General features: G+C 41.7%; 1 protein-coding gene across 2 annotated transcripts in view; it reads right to left on the reverse strand.

Moving 5' to 3' along the window:
- Positions 1-15,167: 15,167 nt before the first annotated feature.
- The window catches only part of OTUD7B (OTU deubiquitinase 7B), a 42,774-nt gene continuing 35,862 nt past the window's right edge, over positions 15,168-22,079 (reverse strand). For both annotated transcript variants that reach the window (XM_075331044.1, XM_075331043.1), the window contains exons 8-11: positions 19,511-19,660; positions 19,128-19,245; positions 18,603-18,687; positions 15,168-18,316 (exon numbers count right to left, since the gene is read on the reverse strand). In XM_075331044.1, coding sequence (XP_075187159.1) covers positions 17,027-18,316; positions 18,603-18,687; positions 19,128-19,245; positions 19,511-19,660 — 1,643 coding nt within the window. In that variant the 3' untranslated portion in view covers positions 15,168-17,026. The remainder of the gene's footprint in view (positions 18,317-18,602; positions 18,688-19,127; positions 19,246-19,510; positions 19,661-22,079) is intronic.

Here is a 22,079-nt window from a genome sequence, read left to right on the forward strand (position 1 = left end):
ATACAGGTGTGTGTATATAGGGGTGTATTATAATACAGGTGTATGTAGGGGTGTAGTACGTAGTGGTGTAGTATAATACAGGTGTATATAGGGGTGTAGTGGTGTAGTATAATACAGGTGTATATAGGGGTGTAGTACGTAGTGGTGTAGTATAATACAGGTGTATATAGGGGTGTAGTATAATACAGGTGTTTATATAGGGGTGTAGTATGTAGGGGTGTAGTATAATACAGGTGTATATAGGGGTGTAGTGGTGTAGTATAATACAGGTGTATATAGGGGTGTAGTATAATACAGGTGTATATAGGGGTGTAGTATGTAGTGGTGTAGTATAATACAGGTGTATATAGGGGTGTAGTATGTAGGGGTGTAGTATAATACAGGTGTATATAGGGGTGTTTTGGTGTAGTATAATACAGGTGTATATAGGGGTGTAGTATGTAGTGGTGTAGTATAATACAGGTGTGTATATAGGGGTGTAGTATAATACAGGTGTATATAGGGGTGTAGTATGTAGTGGTGTAGTGTATATAGTGGTGTAGTATAATACAGGTGTATATAGGGGTGTAGTATGTAGTGGTGTAGTATAATACAGGTGTATATAGGGGTGTAGTATAATACAGGTGTATGTAGGGGTGTAGTATGTAGTGGTGTAGTATAATACAGGTGTATATAGGGGTGTAGTATAATACAGGTGTATATAGGGGTGTAGTGGTGTAGTATAATACAGGTGTATATAGGGGTGTAGTATAATATAGGTGTATATAAGGGTGTAGTATGTAGTGGTGTAGTATAATACAGGTGTATATAGGGGTGTAGTGGTGTAGTATAATACAGGTGTATATAGGGGTGTAGTACGTAGTGGTGTAGTATAATACAGGTGCATATAGGGGTGTATTATAATACAGGTCTGTATATAGGGGTGTAGTATAATACAGGTTTATATAGGGGTGTAGTATGTAGGGGTGTAGTATAATACAGGTGTATATAGGGGTGTAGTGGTGTAGTATAATACAGGTGTATATAGGGGTGTAGTATAATACAGGTGTATATAGGGGTGTAGTATGTAGTGGTGTAGTATAATACAGGTGTATATAGGGGTGTAGTATGTAGTGGTGTAGTGTATATAGTGGTGTAGTAAAATACAGGTGTATGTAGGGGTGTAGTATGTAGTGGTGTAGCATAATACAGGTGTATATAGGGGTGTTTTGGTGTAGTATAATACAGGTGTATATAGGGGTGTAGTATGTAGTGGTGTAGTATAATACAGTTGTATATAGGGGTGTAGTATGTAGTGGTGTAGTATAATACAGGTGTATATAGTGGTATAGTATAATTCAGGTGTATATAGGGGTGTAGTATAACACAGGTGTATATAGGGGTGTAGTATAATACAGGTGTATATAGGGGTGTAGTATGTAGTGGTGTAGTGTATATAGTGGTGTAGTATAATACAGGTGTATATAGGGGTGTAGTATGTAGTGGTGTAGTATAACACAGGTGTGTATATAGGGGTGTAGTATAATACAGGTGTATGTAGGGGTGTAGTATGTAGTGGTGTAGTATAATACAGGTGTGTATATAGGGGTGTAGTATAATACAGGTGTATATAGGGGTGTAGTGGTGTAGTATAATACAGGTGTATATAGGGGTGTAGTATAATATAGGTGTATATAAGGGTGTAGTATGTAGTGGTGTAGTATAATACAGGTGTATATAGGGGTGTAGTGGTGTAGTATAATACAGGTGTATATAGGGGTGTAGTGGTGTAGTATAATACAGGTGTATATAGGGGTGTAGTACGTAGTGGTGTAGTATAATACAGGTGCATATAGGGGTGTATTATAATACAGGTGTGTATATAGGGGTGTAGTATAATACAGGTGTATGTAGGGGTGTAGTATGTAGTGGTGTAGTATAATACAGGTGTATATAGGGGTGTAGTACGTAGTGGTGTAGTATAATACAGGTGTATATAGGGGTGTAGTATAATACAGGTGTGTATATAGGGGTGTAGTATAAAACAGGTGTATATAGGGGTGTAGTACGTAGTGGTGTAGTATAATACAGGTGTATATAGGGGTGTAATATAATACAGGTGTATATAGGAGTGTAGTATAATACAGGTGTATATAGGGGTGTAGTATAATACAGGTGTATGTAGGGGTGTAGTATGTAGTGGTGTAGTATAATACAGGTGTGTATATAGGGGTGTAGTATAATACAGGTGTATGTAGGGGTGTAGTATGTAGTGGTGTAGTATAATACAGGTGTATATAGGGGTGTAGTGGTGTAGTATAATACAGGTGTATATAGGGGTGTAGTATAATATAGGTGTATATATGGGTGTAGTACGTAGGGGTGTAGTATGTAGTGGTGTAGTATAATACAGGTGTATATAGGGGTGTAGTATGTAGTGGTGTAGTAAAATACAGGTGTGTGTATATAGGGGTGTAGTATAATACAGGTGTATGTAGGGGTGTAGTATGTAGTGGTGTAGTATAATACAGGTGTATATAGGGGTGTAGTGGTGTAGTATAATACAGGTGTATATAGGGGTGTAGTATAATACAGGTGTTTATATAGGGGTGTAGTATGTAGGGGTGTAGTATAATACAGGTGTATATAGGGGTGTAGTGGTGTAGTATAATACAGGTGTATATAGGGGTGTAGTGGTGTAGTATAATACAGGTGTATATAGGGGTGTAGTGGTGTAGTATAATACAGGTGTATATAGGGGTGTAGTACGTAGTGGTGTAGTATAATACAGGTGTATATAGGGGTTTAGTATATAGTGGTGTAGTCTAATACAGGTGTATATAGGGGTGTAGTATGTAGTGGTGTAGTGTATTTAGGGGTGTAGTATAATACAGGTGTATATAGTGGTGTAGTATAATACAGGTGTATGTAGGGGTGTAGTATGTAGTGGTGTAGTATAATACAGGTGTGTATATAGGGGTGTAGTATAAAACAGGTGTATATAGTGGTGTAGTATGTAGTGGTGTAGTATAATACAGGTGTATATAGGGGTGTAGTACGTAGTGGTGTAGTATAATACAGGTGTATATAGGGGTGTATTATAATACAGGTGTGTATATAGGGGTGTAGTATAATACAGGTGTATGTAGGGGTGTAGTATAATACAGGTGTATATAGGGGTGTAGTACGTAGTGGTGTAGTATAATACAGGTGTATATAGGGGTGTAGTATAATACAGGTGTGTATATAGGGGTGTAGTATAATACAGGTGTATATAGGGGTGTAGTATGTAGTGGTGTAGTATAATACAGGTGTATATAGGGGTGTAGTATGTAGTGGTGTAGTGTATATAGTGGTGTAGTAAAATACAGGTGTATGTAGGGGTGTAGTATGTAGTGGTGTAGCATAATACAGGTGTATATAGGGGTGTTTTGGTGTAGTATAATACAGGTGTATATAGGGGTGTAGTATGTAGTGGTGTAGTATAATACAGTTGTATATAGGGGTGTAGTATGTAGTGGTGTAGTATAATACAGGTGTATATAGTGGTATAGTATAATTCAGGTGTATATAGGGGTGTAGTATAACACAGGTGTATATAGGGGTGTAGTATAATACAGGTGTATATAGGGGTGTAGTATGTAGTGGTGTAGTGTATATAGTGGTGTAGTATAATACAGGTGTATATAGGGGTGTAGTATGTAGTGGTGTAGTATAACACAGGTGTGTATATAGGGGTGTAGTATAATACAGGTGTATGTAGGGGTGTAGTATGTAGTGGTGTAGTATAATACAGGTGTGTATATAGGGGTGTAGTATAATACAGGTGTATATAGGGGTGTAGTGGTGTAGTATAATACAGGTGTATATAGGGGTGTAGTATAATATAGGTGTATATAAGGGTGTAGTATGTAGTGGTGTAGTATAATACAGGTGTATATAGGGGTGTAGTGGTGTAGTATAATACAGGTGTATATAGGGGTGTAGTGGTGTAGTATAATACAGGTGTATATAGGGGTGTAGTACGTAGTGGTGTAGTATAATACAGGTGCATATAGGGGTGTATTATAATACAGGTGTGTATATAGGGGTGTAGTATAATACAGGTGTATGTAGGGGTGTAGTATGTAGTGGTGTAGTATAATACAGGTGTATATAGGGGTGTAGTACGTAGTGGTGTAGTATAATACAGGTGTATATAGGGGTGTAGTATAATACAGGTGTGTATATAGGGGTGTAGTATAAAACAGGTGTATATAGGGGTGTAGTACGTAGTGGTGTAGTATAATACAGGTGTATATAGGGGTGTAATATAATACAGGTGTATATAGGAGTGTAGTATAATACAGGTGTATATAGGGGTGTAGTATAATACAGGTGTATGTAGGGGTGTAGTATGTAGTGGTGTAGTATAATACAGGTGTGTATATAGGGGTGTAGTATAATACAGGTGTATGTAGGGGTGTAGTATGTAGTGGTGTAGTATAATACAGGTGTATATAGGGGTGTAGTGGTGTAGTATAATACAGGTGTATATAGGGGTGTAGTATAATATAGGTGTATATATGGGTGTAGTACGTAGGGGTGTAGTATGTAGTGGTGTAGTATAATACAGGTGTATATAGGGGTGTAGTATGTAGTGGTGTAGTAAAATACAGGTGTGTGTATATAGGGGTGTAGTATAATACAGGTGTATGTAGGGGTGTAGTATGTAGTGGTGTAGTATAATACAGGTGTATATAGGGGTGTAGTGGTGTAGTATAATACAGGTGTATATAGGGGTGTAGTATAATACAGGTGTTTATATAGGGGTGTAGTATGTAGGGGTGTAGTATAATACAGGTGTATATAGGGGTGTAGTGGTGTAGTATAATACAGGTGTATATAGGGGTGTAGTGGTGTAGTATAATACAGGTGTATATAGGGGTGTAGTGGTGTAGTATAATACAGGTGTATATAGGGGTGTAGTACGTAGTGGTGTAGTATAATACAGGTGTATATAGGGGTTTAGTATATAGTGGTGTAGTCTAATACAGGTGTATATAGGGGTGTAGTATGTAGTGGTGTAGTGTATTTAGGGGTGTAGTATAATACAGGTGTATATAGTGGTGTAGTATAATACAGGTGTATGTAGGGGTGTAGTATGTAGTGGTGTAGTATAATACAGGTGTGTATATAGGGGTGTAGTATAAAACAGGTGTATATAGTGGTGTAGTATGTAGTGGTGTAGTATAATACAGGTGTATATAGGGGTGTAGTACGTAGTGGTGTAGTATAATACAGGTGTATATAGGGGTGTATTATAATACAGGTGTGTATATAGGGGTGTAGTATAATACAGGTGTATGTAGGGGTGTAGTATAATACAGGTGTATATAGGGGTGTAGTACGTAGTGGTGTAGTATAATACAGGTGTATATAGGGGTGTAGTATAATACAGGTGTGTATATAGGGGTGTAGTATAATACAGGTGTATGTAGGGGTGTAGTATGTAGTGGTGTAGTATAATACAGGTGTATATAGGGGTGTAGTGGTGTAGTATAACATAGGTGTATATAGGGGTGTAGTATGTAGTGGTGTAGTGTATATAGTGGTGTAGTAAAATACAGGTGTATGTAGGTGTGTAGGATGTAGTGGTGTAGTATAATACAGGTGTGTATATAGGGGTGTAGTATAATACAGGTGTATATAGGGGTGTAGTATAATACAGGTGTATTTAGGGGTGTAGTATAATACAGGTGTATATAGGGGTGTAGTATGTAGTGGTGTAGTATAATACAGGTGTATATAGTGGTGTAGTATAATACAGGTGTATATAGGGGTGTAGTATGTAGTGGTGTAGTGTATATAGTGGTGTAGTATAATACAGGTGTATGTAGGGGTGTAGTATAATACAGGTGTATATAGGGGTGTTTTGGTGTAGTATAATACAGGTGTATATAGGGGTGTAGTATGTAGTGGTGTAGTATAATACAGGTGTATATAGGGGTGTAGTATGTAGTGGTGTAGTATAATACAGGTGTGTATATAGGGGTGTAGTATAATACAGGTGTATATAGGGGTGTAGTGGTGTAGTATAATATAGGTGTATATAGGGGTGTAGTATGTAGTGGTGTAGTATAATACAGGTGTATATAGGGGTGTAGTACGTAGCGGTGTAGTATAATTGGGGTGTAGTATAATACAGGTGTGTGTATATAGGGGTGTAGGGGTGTAGTATAATACACGTGTATATAGAGGTGTAGTGGTGTAGTATAATACAGGTGTATATAGGGGTGTAGTACGTAGTGGTGTAGTATAATACAGGTGTATATAGGGGTGTATTATAATACAGGTGTATATAGGGGTGTAGTATGATACAGGTGTATTTAGGGGTGTAGTATAATACAGGTGTATTTAGGGGTGTAGTATAATACAGGTGTATATAGGGGTGTAGTATGTAGTGGTGTAGTATAATACAGGTGTGTATATAGGGGTGTAGTATAATACAGGTGTATATAGGGGTGTAGTATAATACAGGTGTATATAGGGGTGTAGTATAATATAGGTGTATATAGGGGTGTAGTATGTAGTGGTGTAGTGTATATAGTGGTGTAGTGTAATACAGGTGTGTATATAGGGGTGTAGTATGTAGGGGTGTAGTATAATACAGGTGTATATAGGGGTGTAGTGGTGTAGTATAATATAGGTGTATATAGGGGTGTAGTATGTAGTTGTGTAGTATAATACAGGTGTATATAGGGGTGTAGTATGTAGTGGTGTAGTTTATATAGTGGTGTAGTATAATACAGGTGTATATAGGGGTGTAGTATGTAGTGGTGTAGTATAATACAGGTGTGTATATAGGGGTGTAGTATGTAGTGGTGTAGTATAATACAGGTGTGTATATAGGGGTGTAGTATAATACAGGTGTATGTAGGGGTGTAGTATGTAGTGGTGTAGTATAATACAGGTGTGTATATAGGGGTGTAGTATAATACAGGTGTATGTAGGGGTGTAGTATGTAGTGGTGTAGTATAATACATGTGTGTATATAGGGGTGTAGTATAAAACAGGTGTATGTAGGGGTGTAGTATGTAGTGGTGTAGTATAATACAGGTGTATGTAGGGGTGTAGTATAATACAGGTGTATGTAGGGGTGTAGTATGTAGTGGTGTAGTATAATACAGGTGTATGTAGGGGTGTAGTATGTAGTGGTGTAGTATAATACAGGTGTGTATATAGGGGTGTAGTATAAAACAGGTGTATATAGGGGTGTAGTATAATACAGGTGTGTATATAGGGGTGTAGTATAATACAGGTGTATATAGGGGTGTAGTATGTAGTGGTGTAGTATAATACAGGTGTATATAGGGGTGTAGTATAATACAGGTGTATGTAGGGGTGTAGTATGTAGTGGTGTAGTATAATACAGGTGTGTATATAGGGGTGTAGTATAATACAGGTGTATGTAGGGGTGTAGTATGTAGTGGTGTAGTATAATACAGGTGTGTATATAGGGGTGTAGTATAATACAGGTGTATATAGGGGTGTAGTATGTAGTGGTGTAGTATAATACAGGTGTATATAGTGGTGTAGTATAATACAGGTGTATGTAGGGGTGTAGTATGTAGTGGTGTAGTGTATATAGTGGTGTAATAAAATACAGGTGTATGTAGGGGTGTAGTATGTAGTGGTGTAGCATAATACAGGTGTGTATATAGGGGTGTAGTATAATACAGGTGTATGTAGGGGTGTAGTATGTAGTGGTGTAGTATAATACAGGTGTGTATATAGGGGTGTAATATAATACAGGTGTATATAGGGGTGTAGTATGTAGTGGTGTAGTATAATACAGGTGTGTATATAGGGGTGTAGTATAATACAGGTGTATGTAGGGGTGTAGTATGTAGTGGTGTAGTATAATACAGGTGTGTATATAGGGGTGTAGTATAATACAGGTGTATGTAGGGGTGTAGTATGTAGTGGTGTAGTATAATACAGGTGTGTATATAGGGGTGTAGTATAAAACAGGTGTATATAGTGGTGTAGTATAATACAGGTGTATATAGGGGTGTAGTATAATACAGGTGTATGTAGGGGTGTAGTATGTAGTGGTGTAGTATAATACAGGTGTATGTAGTGGTGTAGTATAATACAGGTGTGTGTATATAGGGGTGTAGTATAATACAGGTGTATATAGGGGTGTAGTATGTAGTGGTGTAGTATAATACAGGTGTATATAGGGGTGTAGTATGTAGTGGTGTAGTATAATACAGGTGTGTATATAGGGGTGTAGTATAATACAGGTGTATGTAGGGGTGTAGTATGTAATGGTGTAGTATAATACAGGTGTATATATGGGTATAGTATGTAGTGGTGTATATAGTGGTTTAGTATAATACAGGTGTGTATATAGGGGTGTAGTATAATACAGGTGTATATAGGGGTGTAGTGGTGTAGTATAATACAGGTGTGTACATAGGGGTGTAGTGTAATATAGGTGTATATAGGGGTGTAGTATGTAGTTGTGTAGTATAATACAGGTGTATATAGGGGTGTAGTATGTAGTGGTGTAGTGTATATAGTGGTGTAGTGTAATACAGGTGTGTATAGGGGTGTAGTATAATACAGGTGTATATATGGGTATAGTATGTAGTGGTGTATATAGTGGTTTAGTATAATACAGGTGTGTATATAGGGGTGTAGTATAATACAGGTGTATATAGGGGTGTAGTACGTAGTGGTGTAGTATAATACAGGTGTATATAGGGGTGTAGTATGTAGGGGTGTAGTATAATACAGGTGTGTATATAGGGGTGTAATATAATACAGGTGTATATAGGGGTGTAGTATGTAGTGGTGTAGTATAATACAGGTGTATATATGGGTATAGTATGTAGTGGTGTATATAGTGGTTTAGTATAATACAGGCGTGTATATAGGGGTGTAGTGATTGTATGTGTATATATATATATATATAAATATAAATAACCAAGTTAATTAGATTAGTCCAGTTCTCTAAAACCATCCCAATTTCTCATGTGGCCCCATGGGAAAATTAATTGCCCACCTTTGCTTTAAAAGAGGATATACAACTTAATACAAGAATCTAAATTTATAGAAGTGATTAATATGAAGCAGATAGTCCCTTAAAACTACTGTGTTAATATGAGGGAAATGTCAGATATCAGATTTTTTATGAAATTATCTTAAAATCACATTTCAGGTTACATTTGCACCACACAGTGGATGGAGGTGTAGAAACCTCTGTCCTCTGAGCCTCCATCCTCCACAGAGTATCCTGAGCTGCGGGGGCCTGAAATTTACATCCATCTCTCTGTAGCTACCTGAGCTTCACCAGCAGATTTTACCCATAAATTTGCAGTAGATGCTGGTAAAACCTGTATATGATACGCTCATATCTGTATCAAAAGCAAAGAAGCTTTATGTAAACATTGCAAACCAAAAAATCCAGGAGCCATCACATACCTTCTTCATGTTATTTGCTGCTTGTGATACTGGTTTCCACAATGTCCGATGTGACATATAATTTATCCGATTCATGAAACTCAGCCGCTCTGACATCATCATCATCATCCATAACTGATGTGCTTACAGTTACCTAGAACTCACTGACAATTTTTTGTTGCCTCCTGAGTCTTCAGTACTAGAATGGAGGCCTCAACACTAACCTACAGCCCAGGAGACCTTATTAATTAGTCTACAACTAGTCTACCCTCCCTGAGAAGCCGCCTGGGTCTAGTCTGGCCCTCTGTCCTTACAGCTTTCTTAGGCTCTGTTTACACTCTGTGTTTTTGGTTATGTAGGAGCATAGGTGGCTCAGTGGCGATTGGCAGGTTCAAATCTCGCTAAAAGGATTGACTTTTTGACTGTCAGCGGCTTTATCACTTGTTCAATCCAAAAGAAATAACATGCTGATCTATAAGTGGCTCAGTGGTTAATACCGACATTTTGGAGAACTGAAGTCCTCGGTTCAAATCTACTAACAAGTGTGGTACAATCTTTCACATTTTATGGAGGAAACAAAACCCAGTAGCTCAGTGGTTAGGGCTATGGTAGAGTTGGCTTTCTATGTTTCAATCCCACCAAGAATGTGATATGACTTTGTATGTTCTCTCTGTGTGGGTTGTCTATGGTTATGTAAAGATTTTTTTGCTGCAATTGAGGTTCAGGGTCCAAATCCCATTATTCTTAGTTTGATGTTGTATAGAAGAAACAAACAGCATCTACTTAGGGCGGCACGGTAGCTTAGTGGTCAGCACTGAGCTTTGTGGAGTTGAAATCCTGGGTTCAAATCCAACCAAGGACAACATCTGCAAGGAGTTTGTATGTTCTCCCTGTGTCTGCGTGGGTTTCCTCCGGGATCTCCGGTTTCCCCCACACTCCAAAGACATACACAGGTAGGGAGAGAGGGACCCACTGCGCTTCCTGACCGTGCTGTTAAGGATCCAGCAGTGGGTTCCGTTTAGATGCTGCTGTCTCTTTTCGACAGCAGCGTCTAAACGGTTAGCTAGTGATACACACCCCACACTAGGGGGTTTTGCTAATTAAGAGCTATAACTTGAAGAGCACAGATTACATATACTGTATGTAGAACATAGTACAGTATAGAGAGAGGCATTTAAAGGCGGCAGCGACACATATTACAAGATATCTATCTACTGTAAGACTAGAATGCATGCAATGTAAATTGCAGTGTCTTGATGGTGTAAAGACGCATGCGTTTTTAGCGCTAAATTCTTGGAAAAGGCAACTTTAGCAAAAACATGCGTTTAGAATTGCAAGTAGGACGACGCAAAGTGCTGTCATAGCCTAAAAGCACCTTTTAAGCTAGTACAACCATGAGTCTTCTTGGGAATGAAACAAAGTTCTTCACCCCTGGATTTGGGGATCCTCTTCAGTTCCATCAGGTTGGATGTTGGTAGACGCCATTATCAGGTCTCTCCAGAGATGCTCAATTGGGTTTAGGTCAGGGCTCTGGCTGGGCCAGTCAAGAATGGTCACAGAGTTGTTTTGAAACCATTCCTTCGTTATTTTAGCTGTGTGCTTAGGGTCATTGTCTTGTTGGAAGGTGAACCTTCAGCTAAGGGCTCATTCACAGGACCGTTCCATCTGTCCTGGTCAGTTCCTGTTTTTTTTTTTTGCAAACCTACTGATTAGGACCATGTTTGCAATGTCTGTTGTGTAGCATTGGATGGCACACGGTAGCACTTCCGTATACATCCGATCCTACAAAAAAAACCACATCGGATGCCATATGTCTGTTCCATAATAATGGACCGTGACTCAATACAAGTCAATGGGCCCGCAAAATCCCTGGAAGTCGCACGCAAGCACTTGCATCTGACCTCCGTCAGGTGCACGTGCAGTCTGTGCCCGCTCCCTGCCAGCCCCGCGGCTGCCCGCACTGCAGTAGCAGCAGCTTCTCACACTACAGTGCGGGCAGCCGCGGTGATGACGAGTGCTGCTGTCAGGTTAGATGAGATCATTACCTACTGTAACGATCTCCTGCACTCCTGACGTCAGCGCTGTCACTGCCTTCTATGCCTGCTGCGTTCTTACGTCTGGCGGGCGGCTCGAGACTGTCACTGGCGGTGACGTCACGGGCTGCTGTGATACTGCTTAAAACGCGACGGACGTAGAAGTCAGTGACAGCGCTGACGTCGGGAGATCGTCACAGCAAGTCATGATCTCATCTAACCTCCTAATGGCAGCGCTCGTCGTGACCTGGGCTGACCTAATGATTGTTAGCTCAGGTCACTGCATTGCTCTCCCAGCCAATGGGGAACATTCTGTTCTTAAGTGACTGGGACAGTGACTATGGTATGGATTGTTGTGGAACCTCCTTATTGGATTACGCCAGACCTAGATTTGATTGTTCTTTTCAATAAATTGGTGAAAGAGGGAATGTTTTGGGGAGAGTTTTTTCAAATAAAACTTTTTTTGTTTTATTTATTACTAACTGGGTTTGTGATGTCGCGTATCTGATAGACGCGTGACATCACTAACCCCAAGGCTTGATGCCAGGTGACATTACACATCTGGCATCAACCCCATATATTACCCCGTTTGCCACCGCACCAGGGCAATGGGATGAGTTGGGGAAAAGTGCCAGAATTGGCACATATAATGGATGCGCCACTTCTGAGGCGGCTGTGGCCTATTTTTAGGCTGGGGAGTGTCCAATAATGGTGGACCTCCCTAGTCTGAGATTACCAGACCACAGCTGTCCGCCTTACCTTGGCTGGTGATCCAATTTGGGGGGGACCGCACGTTTTTTTGTTTTAAATTATTTATTTAATGTAAAATAACAGCGTGGGGTGCTTTCTGCTTTGGATTACCAGCCAAGGTGAAGCTGCCAGCTGTAGTCTGCTTTACCCTAGCTGGCTACAAAAGATAGGGGAAGGGGGGGAGGTCCCCCTTCTTTTTTATTTTTTGGGCAAATACAAGGCTAAGCACCCCTTAGTGCCACATGAAAGTCACAAAAGGGTGCCAGCTTAGAATATGCAGGTGGATAGGACATTATATGTCTTTCTCATCTATTATCTCTCTATTCATCCATCCATCCATCCATCCCTCTCTTTGTCTCTATATCTACCCACCCATCTATTTATTTTTGTAGCTGCTTCAGTTTTTTGCCATCTGCAAAAAAAAAAAAAACAGAAGGTACATGGACCGTATACAGAACGGATGTCATACGGATGCATGAAAAAAACGGACCTTTTTTTTTTTTTTGCAGACTGCAAAAACGGAACGGTTATGTGAATGTAGCCGAAGTCTGAGGTCCAGAGCACTCTGGAAGAGGTTTTCTTCCAGGATATCTCTGTACTTGGCCGCATTCATCTTTCCTTCAATTGCAGCCAGTTGTCCTGTCCCTGTAGCTAAAAAATACCCCATGCTGCCACCATGTTTCACTGTGGGGGATTGTATTGGGCAGGTGATGAGCAGTGCCTGGTTTTCGCCACACATAACGCATAGAACTTTTTGGTGATAATTGTCTCTTCTTCTCATCAGACCAGAAAATCTTATTTCTCATAGTCTGGGAGTCCTTCTTGTGTTTTTTTTGTAACTCTATGCAGGCTTTCATATGTCTTGCACTGAGGAGAGTCTTCCATCGGGCCACTCTGCCATAAAGACCCGACTGGTAGAGGCTGCAGTGATAGTTGACTTTATGGAACTTTCTCCCATCTCCCTACTGCATCTCTGGAGCTCAGCAACAGTGATCTTGGGGTTCTTCTTTACCTCTCTCACCAAGGCTCTTCTCCCATGATTGCTCAGCTTGGCTGGAGGATATTTTCCTCTTTTTGTTGCTATGTTTATATTTAGTGTAGGGACCTACAAGCATGAGGTTCCGTGACGCGGGTTGTAGCCTTACGTTTTTATGGCCATAAATACCAACAAAAACCTCATTTATTTTTTTGGACAGGATACAGCCAGGCCTCTTTCTGTTGGGCCTTGCACTGTAGAGTGTCTGTCCGTGCATGATACACAGTGGGGTACGGCTTGGCAGCCCGCCTAATCTAATAGTATGGGCGTCACCTAATAGGCTGTGGGTTTGTGACTGTTATCTGCATATGTGAACAGCGCTCTATGCAAGCCACTAGTATGCAGTTTTATCATTAGCAATCACCCTCCTCCATTCCATGGAGGTGTGTGTGATTTGCTTCTCCTGCACCTGTGACGCTTGCACTTTAGTGGGGGTTTAGCTGTATCCTGGTGGAGTACTAGTTTTTGGCCAGGGCGATGTACACACTGCAGCCCATCTTACTGTAAGTAATGCTCAGATTGGGTGGACGGCCATGTCTAGGAAGAGCTGTGCCTTGTCACAATTCGGTCTGAGCTCCTTGGGCAAATCCTTTGACCTCAGGATTCTCCTTTGGTGTGACATGCACTGTGAGCTCTGAGGTGTTATATAGACAGGTGTGCACCTCTCTAAATAAAGTCCTGTTTAATTACACACAGCTGGACTCCAATGAAGGAGCAGAACCATCTCAAGGAGGATCACAAGGAAATGGACAGCATGTGACTTAAATATGAGTATCTGAGGAAAGGGTCTGAATACTTATGACCATGATATTTCAATTTTTCTTGTTAAAGAATTTTTTGCAAAATGAATTTTTTTTTCTGTCAAGATTGGGGATGCAGTTCAGAGTGTACATTAATTAGTAAATAAAAATAAAGTTAATTTTTTACTCAATAGCTGTAATAAAAAAGTGAAAAATTTAAAAGGTATCTGAATACTTTCCGTACCTGCCGTATATGATGAGCTTCTGAAATACCAGTGTTTTTGTTGCTCAGGGATTGTGCTAAATGTTAAACACTGGCATTATTTAGTGGTAACTAATGGACAGATAGAAAAGGGAGGGTATTATACACTACACAACATACAGCATGGCTGTATAATAAATATTTGCAGTGATGTCTTATTTACTGCTCTGAGTCACTTCTTCCTTTGGTTGGACCTTCTAGCCACAGTCTTTAGAGCTGTAGTCACATAGATCTATTGGCAGTGGGATGAAGCTCATTATTTTGGGACCAAACATCGCCACCTTGTGGTAATAAGTGTGTACAGTCCAGAAAACATCACTAATCAGACAGGGCTGAGGGTATTTAGAAGTGTTGTGTAATATTTTTCACTATGCAGAGCCATTCAGTAGTTGGGGGGACAAGGTTTTCTGCAGTACATTGTGACTGTCCCTGTAAACGTGCTATGGGAGAGAATTTGTAAGGCTTAATGTTTCCTCCACGATTATAGCTGATGATTTGCAATTTAATTTATTAACAACAAAATAATCCCAATGATGTATTTTTGGTTTACACTGGATCCCTTGCCCATTGTTTTTTGCTCTTAGTAACGGATCTCCTGCAGTCTTATTTTCTGCTATTTTATGACCCCAGAGCACATGAAAAGTTGATCTGAACTTTGATGTGGTCATAAATTGGCCAAGGAGAGTTCAGAAAACGAAAGATAATGTTACAAGCTCACTGACAGAGTCTCAGCTAACTTATTAAAAAAATATGCTCCTTTTAAAGTGACAGATATATATTTTTTAAACTTTTCTATATCAGGTGGAAAAGGAACTAAAACAGCACATATCAGACAATACAGAAGCCGTCAAACACAAAACCATTGTTTATTAATAAGGAGCTGAGCCACAAATGAAGAGGACATGGAAGCACAACCATCTGCTGCGTAATATACTTTATTGAAGGCACTTTAACTAATGACCAACTTTTCCATGTAATGATCAGTTCTTCCCACAGGGGGGCAGAAGACAAATCCCGACAAGAAAAGAACCAATGAAATTCTGCCAAATTGTAAAACCTTCCTTTATTGCAATCCATTGTATGAGGCGCCACTGCTCCCAACACACGTCTTGTTATTAAAGCTTTTGTTAAAAAGGGAGGGGGGGGGGGGGGGGGTGTTAATAAAAAAAAAAAAAATACACACGTAAAACACCGATATAATACATGTCGTCATGATAACCTCGCGCTGCCACATTGTGCTCTACAGTTAGAAAGGTTTGTGCAAATACTGCTAAGTTTCACCGCAGGCGTCTTCGCCAATTGTGTCGTCAGTTCAGGACACAGGACCATTCGATTATATATACACAAATATTTACACACACACATATGTACACGCACACACATATACACATACTTTACAGTTAGGTCAATGTGCAAACAGAAACCAGTGTGATCATTTCTACCTTCCTGGATTAGAAATCTGTACACTGGAAGATTTTGCATATATAAAAACATTCAGAAATGCAAAAAGAAAAGATCAAAAAAAAAAAAATATATTACAGCATTAATAATTAGCTGTAACCAAAAATCGATAATTGATTTAGTATAGACATAAAAGGGGAGAAAAAAAAAAAATCAATTAAAAAATGTGTTATGTTGGTTTAGTGGCGCCAGTACCTCGTACAGGGTTAAGCATTACTTTTCCAGGTATACAAGTTAGTAAGAATCAGTAAATGTCTTGAGAAAGTGCCTCAGAAACAAACAAACTAAAAAAAAACAAAAAACCCAAAACAACTTTTTTTGCAAAATAACATTCAAAAGCGTTGCATAAAATACCCATTTATGCCGCAGTCCTATTTACAAAGAGTCTCCAATGGCTGAGCTGTCCCCAAAAGCAAAATAATAGGGGCAAATATGGCAGCAAATCCCCCCCCCCATGAGATGAGCCAAGTTGTCACTTAAAGGCATTTCAAGGAAAACTTTTTTTTTTTTTTGGAAAATTTTAGTTTACATTTCTTTCCATTGGTTCATCTTAAAATGTGAAGATATAAAAAATAGAATTTTGGTCTCCCCTCACCCCCAGAGATTAGCTCCAACATTCTCCACTCTTGAAAACAGAGCGATAGTGGTAGATCTGTATATATAGAGCATCGACGGACGTACATGTGTCTATAGAACATAAAAGGTTAGGGTTTTTTTTTTTTCTTATTTATCTACCAGGTCAGAGGGTAGTGTAGAAATTGTGGGGCCAGGTGGATTATGGTTAGCAGCTTTATATAAAAAAATAAAAATAATAATTATTAGTGTTCATGCTTAGGGGGGCGTGACAATTTTTTCTCTCTTTTTTTACAGTATAGGAAATTGCATATATTCCATTTTTTACATTACAGAGCCCTCCCAGCACAAGGGATATTTGGGATTACAAAAACATGGCTGCAGTCTTTCCAAAACAGCACCACCCAGACGTACAGGTTGTGTCTGGTATTACAGCTCAGACCTGCAATACCACACACAACCTGTAGATTCACATGGCGTAGGATTAAGGAATCAATCAGAATTTAAAAAAAAAACACAAAAAAAACAAAAACAAAAACACAACTAAATAACAGGAAGGGAAAAATTACCTAAAGTGCTAATGAGGTGTCATGTACAAAATTACAAGAAAAAGAAAACAAAAAGCCATTTTTAGTATCTCTAGAATTTGTACAGCCCCAAAAACAACCATAAAAACACTTAAAAGGAAAAGTCTGTAGAAACATATTGCATCCTCCCCAATGCTGCCCCCTACTGGAGTCCCTCAGAACCTGTGTATTAAAGCCTGTTTTTCACGCTCTTTCCGCCTCAGTTCCTCCTTGTAACAGCACGAACAGTAGTTGCCCGTTTCGGGGTGTCCGTAAAAATTGCAGTGTGTCTGCTTACACTTGGTCTGCTGGACGTTATGGTGCGTCCGCACCTTGCTGCTGTCCGCCACTCTGGGCATGGTGCTGGGGTCTGTGTATTCCTGGTAGCCATTGCTGTGCAGAATGCAAACAGTCTGGTCCCCCTCAGGATAGACTGGGGGAAGTTCGGACTCGGAAGGAGAAAGCCTACCCATGTGCGGAGGGCTGGACTGGTATGGGTGAGGCCGGGTCTGCATGCAGTGCCGAGGGAGGGTGGCATAGGAGGGCAGATTATTGCAAGAGCCGCCTGCTACCTGCCGCCTACTGTCCTGGTAGCTATGTGGGTGGGAACCGTCTGACGTATTGACCATGGAAGGTCTCGGGATAGTGAAGCCCCCAGAATAACTGGAAGGCAGCGCTCCTTTCACGCCGTATTCCATCCCATAATTAGTAGTCACTTGGGAATATGTTGGTAGTGGCAGGAGCTCATCGACTTTAGGTGGCAGCATGTCCTGCTCTAGTCTCTTTGTGGCGCCGCAGTTCATCAAGGCCTTCTTCTCGGCCTCCCTCTGCTTCTGCTCGGCTATGAATCGGTCGTGGGCATCGGCCAGGTACCGCTGGATCATCTGCTTCTGGTAAGGATGGCGGTCGCTGGTCTTAAGCAGGCAGGCGAAGATAAACTTGCGTTCCCCTTGCATGGCCGCTCGCAGGATGCTCAGACTCAGCTTGACGTCATGACTGTACTTGTAGGGGTCGCCCTGAGCCTTGTCCGTGGCAGACTTGCTGGAGGACTTCTCTGAGGACGTGGAGACGTCGCCTTGTGAGGAATCCTCCTTGCTGCCCTTTCGACCCTTTAAAGACCCTTTCTTCTTCTTCTCCAGCGTGTCCCCTTGTCCGTTGCTGATCCCAGACTTCCCGCTCTTCCCGTGCATCAGGCCACCCATGTTTTTCTTCAGCTTACTGCCCAAGCTCTTCCCGAAGCTGCCCAGCTTGTTGGCCACAGAGTCCGTCCGCTTTTTTTCTTTCTCCTTGTCCTTCTCCTTCTTTGACTTCTCCTTCTCTTTCTCCTTCTCCTTCCCAGTTTTGCTGCCTCCGTTGCTCGCTGAGCTGCTGCACACGGACTCTTTATCGGACTCTCCGGATTCTGCAGCGGATCTTGCGTCATCTCCGGCTGATGCAGTCGGGGACTCCGGCTGGGCGAGAGGGGCCTGCACACATACACAAGAATATCAGACATGAGGAGTGAGTACTACTATGCTCGGTACTTGTAAGGAGCAGATAGACGCTTGGATGAGTGCGACTCAAGAACCCGAGTATAATGGAAGTCAATGGCGAAGATCTTCTGGAAAAATTTTCAAATTCCACCTAGACTTCCATTATACTCAGACAAACGTGACCGAGCACCCGAGTGTCCAACTGCTCATTACGAGTACCGAGCACCAGAGCATGGTAATGTTCACTGGTTAGAAGTCATCATCAGGAGAAGTCACTCACCTGCATCTCGCACGGCAGCGATAGCCAAGTCACCGTCATGTAACTGTGCAGCAGGTTCAACTTTGCTTCCAACGATAACGTGACCCTGGAAACAAAACATTGTGTTATATACTGTAGGTCTATAGTACTGTATACAGAAGCCGCAGCTTCATGGACAGATGGAGAATCACAGATTATATTACAGCCTCCACACAGAGCTGCTCATGAAACATTTATAGGCACGTGTGATAGGAAGGGAGGACGCATCTTCCTGGCCAGAGGCCCGATGTCTGCTGCCAAAATACATCCCCTAGACATCCCTCCTTAGTAATGCATGCACACGGCTTTTTCAAGGGAGCTGCAGTATGAGGGACCCTAATCAGGAAGGGTACTACTAGCCAGGGCCCCCCCCACTTCTGTTTCTGGACTGTCGGCAGCAGTCATGTCAGCAAAGTGACAGTCTTTGTACATCTTTTTATGAAGGTACAGACATGCGACCAATCACAGGTGCACCCCTGGTGTTTAGCCTTGGCCTGTGTCACTTACCCCGCCAGGCGGACATTGTCAGAGTCGTTCTTGCCCCACTCCCAGTCTTTTCCAGGATCCACTGCAAAGTGCACTGGCAGTAATTTGTGCTGCGAGTCCGTCAGCGGGATGAAAGGCGCTATGTACAAGGAACGCAGGGAGAAAGTCAGACGCAAATTCAAAGCCTCAAATAAAATTATGTTCAGAAAAAGGACGTTTATAAATCCCACAGCACAGGAACTGTAAATGGAGATTATAAGCTCCACCGCCTGAGGCTGCACTACGGAGAAACGCTCTGTCACGTACAGTCTTGTGATGGAGGCCAAACAACATCTAGGGGTTGAGATCTACAAAGAACATGGATTTCATTTTTTTTATACCGAAATAGGACATGAGGCCTGTACCTTGATCCTTGCTCTGGTCCCCCTGCTCCATGGACACGAGGGCAGAGAAGTGGGCTTGGTCGTATGCCAGGACCAGCGGAGAACTGTGGCACTTGTTAGGTGGAACCTCCAGGGGGAGGTAGATTCCTCCAAATGGTATGGGGGCAAACGCTGGAAGGAGAGAGAACAAAAAAGGTAAATGTTGCCCAGCAGCACCCCATTTTGCACATCCATAACACACAGACACGCTCCTACTGTCAGGTCTCCAGACCAGAGCTACCAGCTCAATATAGGTCGATAAGTATAGTAATTGTAGTAGTATACACTTTTTGGCCATTTCTGAGAGTTCACACAAATTTCTGACCAATCTGATACTGAAATGTTCATTACTTGGACGCCCCACACAGGAGGCACATGCAGCGCCTCTGGTCCAACCAATCTGACATCTGGGCCCTCTCACTTAAAGTGACATGGAACCTGGCACACACATATGCTTATCGGCCTCTTTACACAGACAGCCAAAAAATAACGCAAACAGAAAAGAACAATTGTCCCCATCTAGTGTCCTGTTATCAGTAGATACACCGGACAATGTGCTGCTGAAAACGTTTAGGAGCGCTCATACATACACAGAACATCATACATATACACAGCACATCATACAGCACAAACATACACAGGGAACATTATACATACATACACACAGCGCATACATAGACAAAGTACACATGTATACAAAGCACATATACCAATGCAGCACATACATACACTACATCCATCATATACATTACACAAGGCACATACATACAGCATATACATTCTAAGAACACACACTTATACACAGCACATAAATAGACAAAGCACACACATGCCGCACAAATACACAGAGATCATACACAGAACATGGAGTTCTTCTTCATTAAGAAGAAATATGGGGGGGGGGTTTCTCCACCCTCGTTTAGATTTTTAAGAATGGAATCAGATTCCAATCCTTGACCCTTATTCTCTCCCTCTGATTCCGGATTTATACAACCAGATTCTGGGAGCTAAATGGTTCTCCAAGTTGGACATTAAGGGTGTCTACAATCTGGTTAGAATCAGTCAATTTGAAAACCTGGTCATGCCATTTGGCCTCACTAATGCCCCCACCGTTTTCTAGCTTTTTGTGAATGATATTTTTCACCATGTGGTGGAGGGGAGCGAGAAAAGGTCAAAGACCTGAGTGAGGTACTGTCACAGGTGACAGACAGTCCTGTGGTGTCCTGCTGTAGAAGGTCACAGTGTTTGGCTGCACAAACTGCTCCCTCACCTAGCATTTCCGCTTGGTTTTCATCCCTTTTCTTTTAGGAACCTGGGGTGTTCAGCCTGTCAGCTGCTGTTTATCAGTACTTTCCTGGTTTTTAGACAGTGTGCAGAATTATTAGGCTAGTTGTATTTTAGAGGATTTTTTTTTTTTTATTATTGATCAACAACTACCATATTTTTCCCTTTATAAGACGCACTTTTGTTCCCCCAAATTTTGGGGGAAAGTAGGGGGTGCGTCTTATAATCCGAATATACGGATTATATACTGCAGGGTCCAGGGGAGGTGGGGGCAGCTCTGGAGTGGTGCTGGAGGCTGGTGAAGGCTGCAGGAGGCAGCGGGAGACCTCCTGCTCATATAATATGCACTGCCACTGTCAATCACCGTGGTAATGGGCTGGGGCAGAGGCACATATTTTATCTGCCTGCGCCGCCCTTTGATGGCACGTGCCTCCCCCTGTGTTGGATATGGCCCCCATGCTGATGCCCATAGTAAAATAAAATACTCTTTACTTACCCCCTCCAGCGTGTCTCCCCAGTCTCCCTGCTGCCGCTGTGATAAGGCACGCAGAGATGATGTCACTCTGCTGTGCCGATCACATGACCGGCATCGAGAACCAGGAAGTGCAGGAGCTCAGCAGCACGGAGGGAGAGACGAGGGAGGACAGCGCTGGACACAGGGGGCCATGGGCAGCACAGGGGGGACATGTGCCATCCATAGGAGGCCATATCAAACACAGGGGGACGTGTGCCAGCCATAGGGGGACATGTGGCATCAATGGGAAACGTGTGCCAGCACAATAGATTCTGTCATTGCTTGATCTGTTTACGATCAACATTGCATGCAGCAGCCACCACAGCCTCCAGACACTGTTCCCCCTCCATGTAGATCTCACATTTTATGAGGAACCACAGGTTCTCTATGGGGTTCAGATCAGGTGAACAAGGGGGCCATGTCATTATTTTTTCATCTTTTAGACCTTTACTGGCCAGCCACGCTGTGGAGTAGTTGGATGCATGTGATGGAGCATTGTCCTGCATGAAAATCACATTTTTCGTTAACGATACCGACTTCTTCCTGTACCATTGCTTGAAGAAGTTGTCTTCCAGAAACTGGCAGTAGGTCTGGGAGTTGAGCTTCACTCCATCCTCAACCCGAAAAGGTCCCACAAGTTCATCTTTGATGATACCAGCTCATACCAGAACCCTCTTCCACCTTGCTGGCGTCTGAGTCGGAGTGGAGCTCTCTGCCCTTTACTGATCCAGCCTCTGGCCCATCCATCTGGCC

This window comes from Anomaloglossus baeobatrachus, chromosome 12 (genome assembly GCF_048569485.1).
Source record: "Anomaloglossus baeobatrachus isolate aAnoBae1 chromosome 12, aAnoBae1.hap1, whole genome shotgun sequence".
Lineage (NCBI taxonomy): Eukaryota > Metazoa > Chordata > Amphibia > Anura > Aromobatidae > Anomaloglossus > Anomaloglossus baeobatrachus.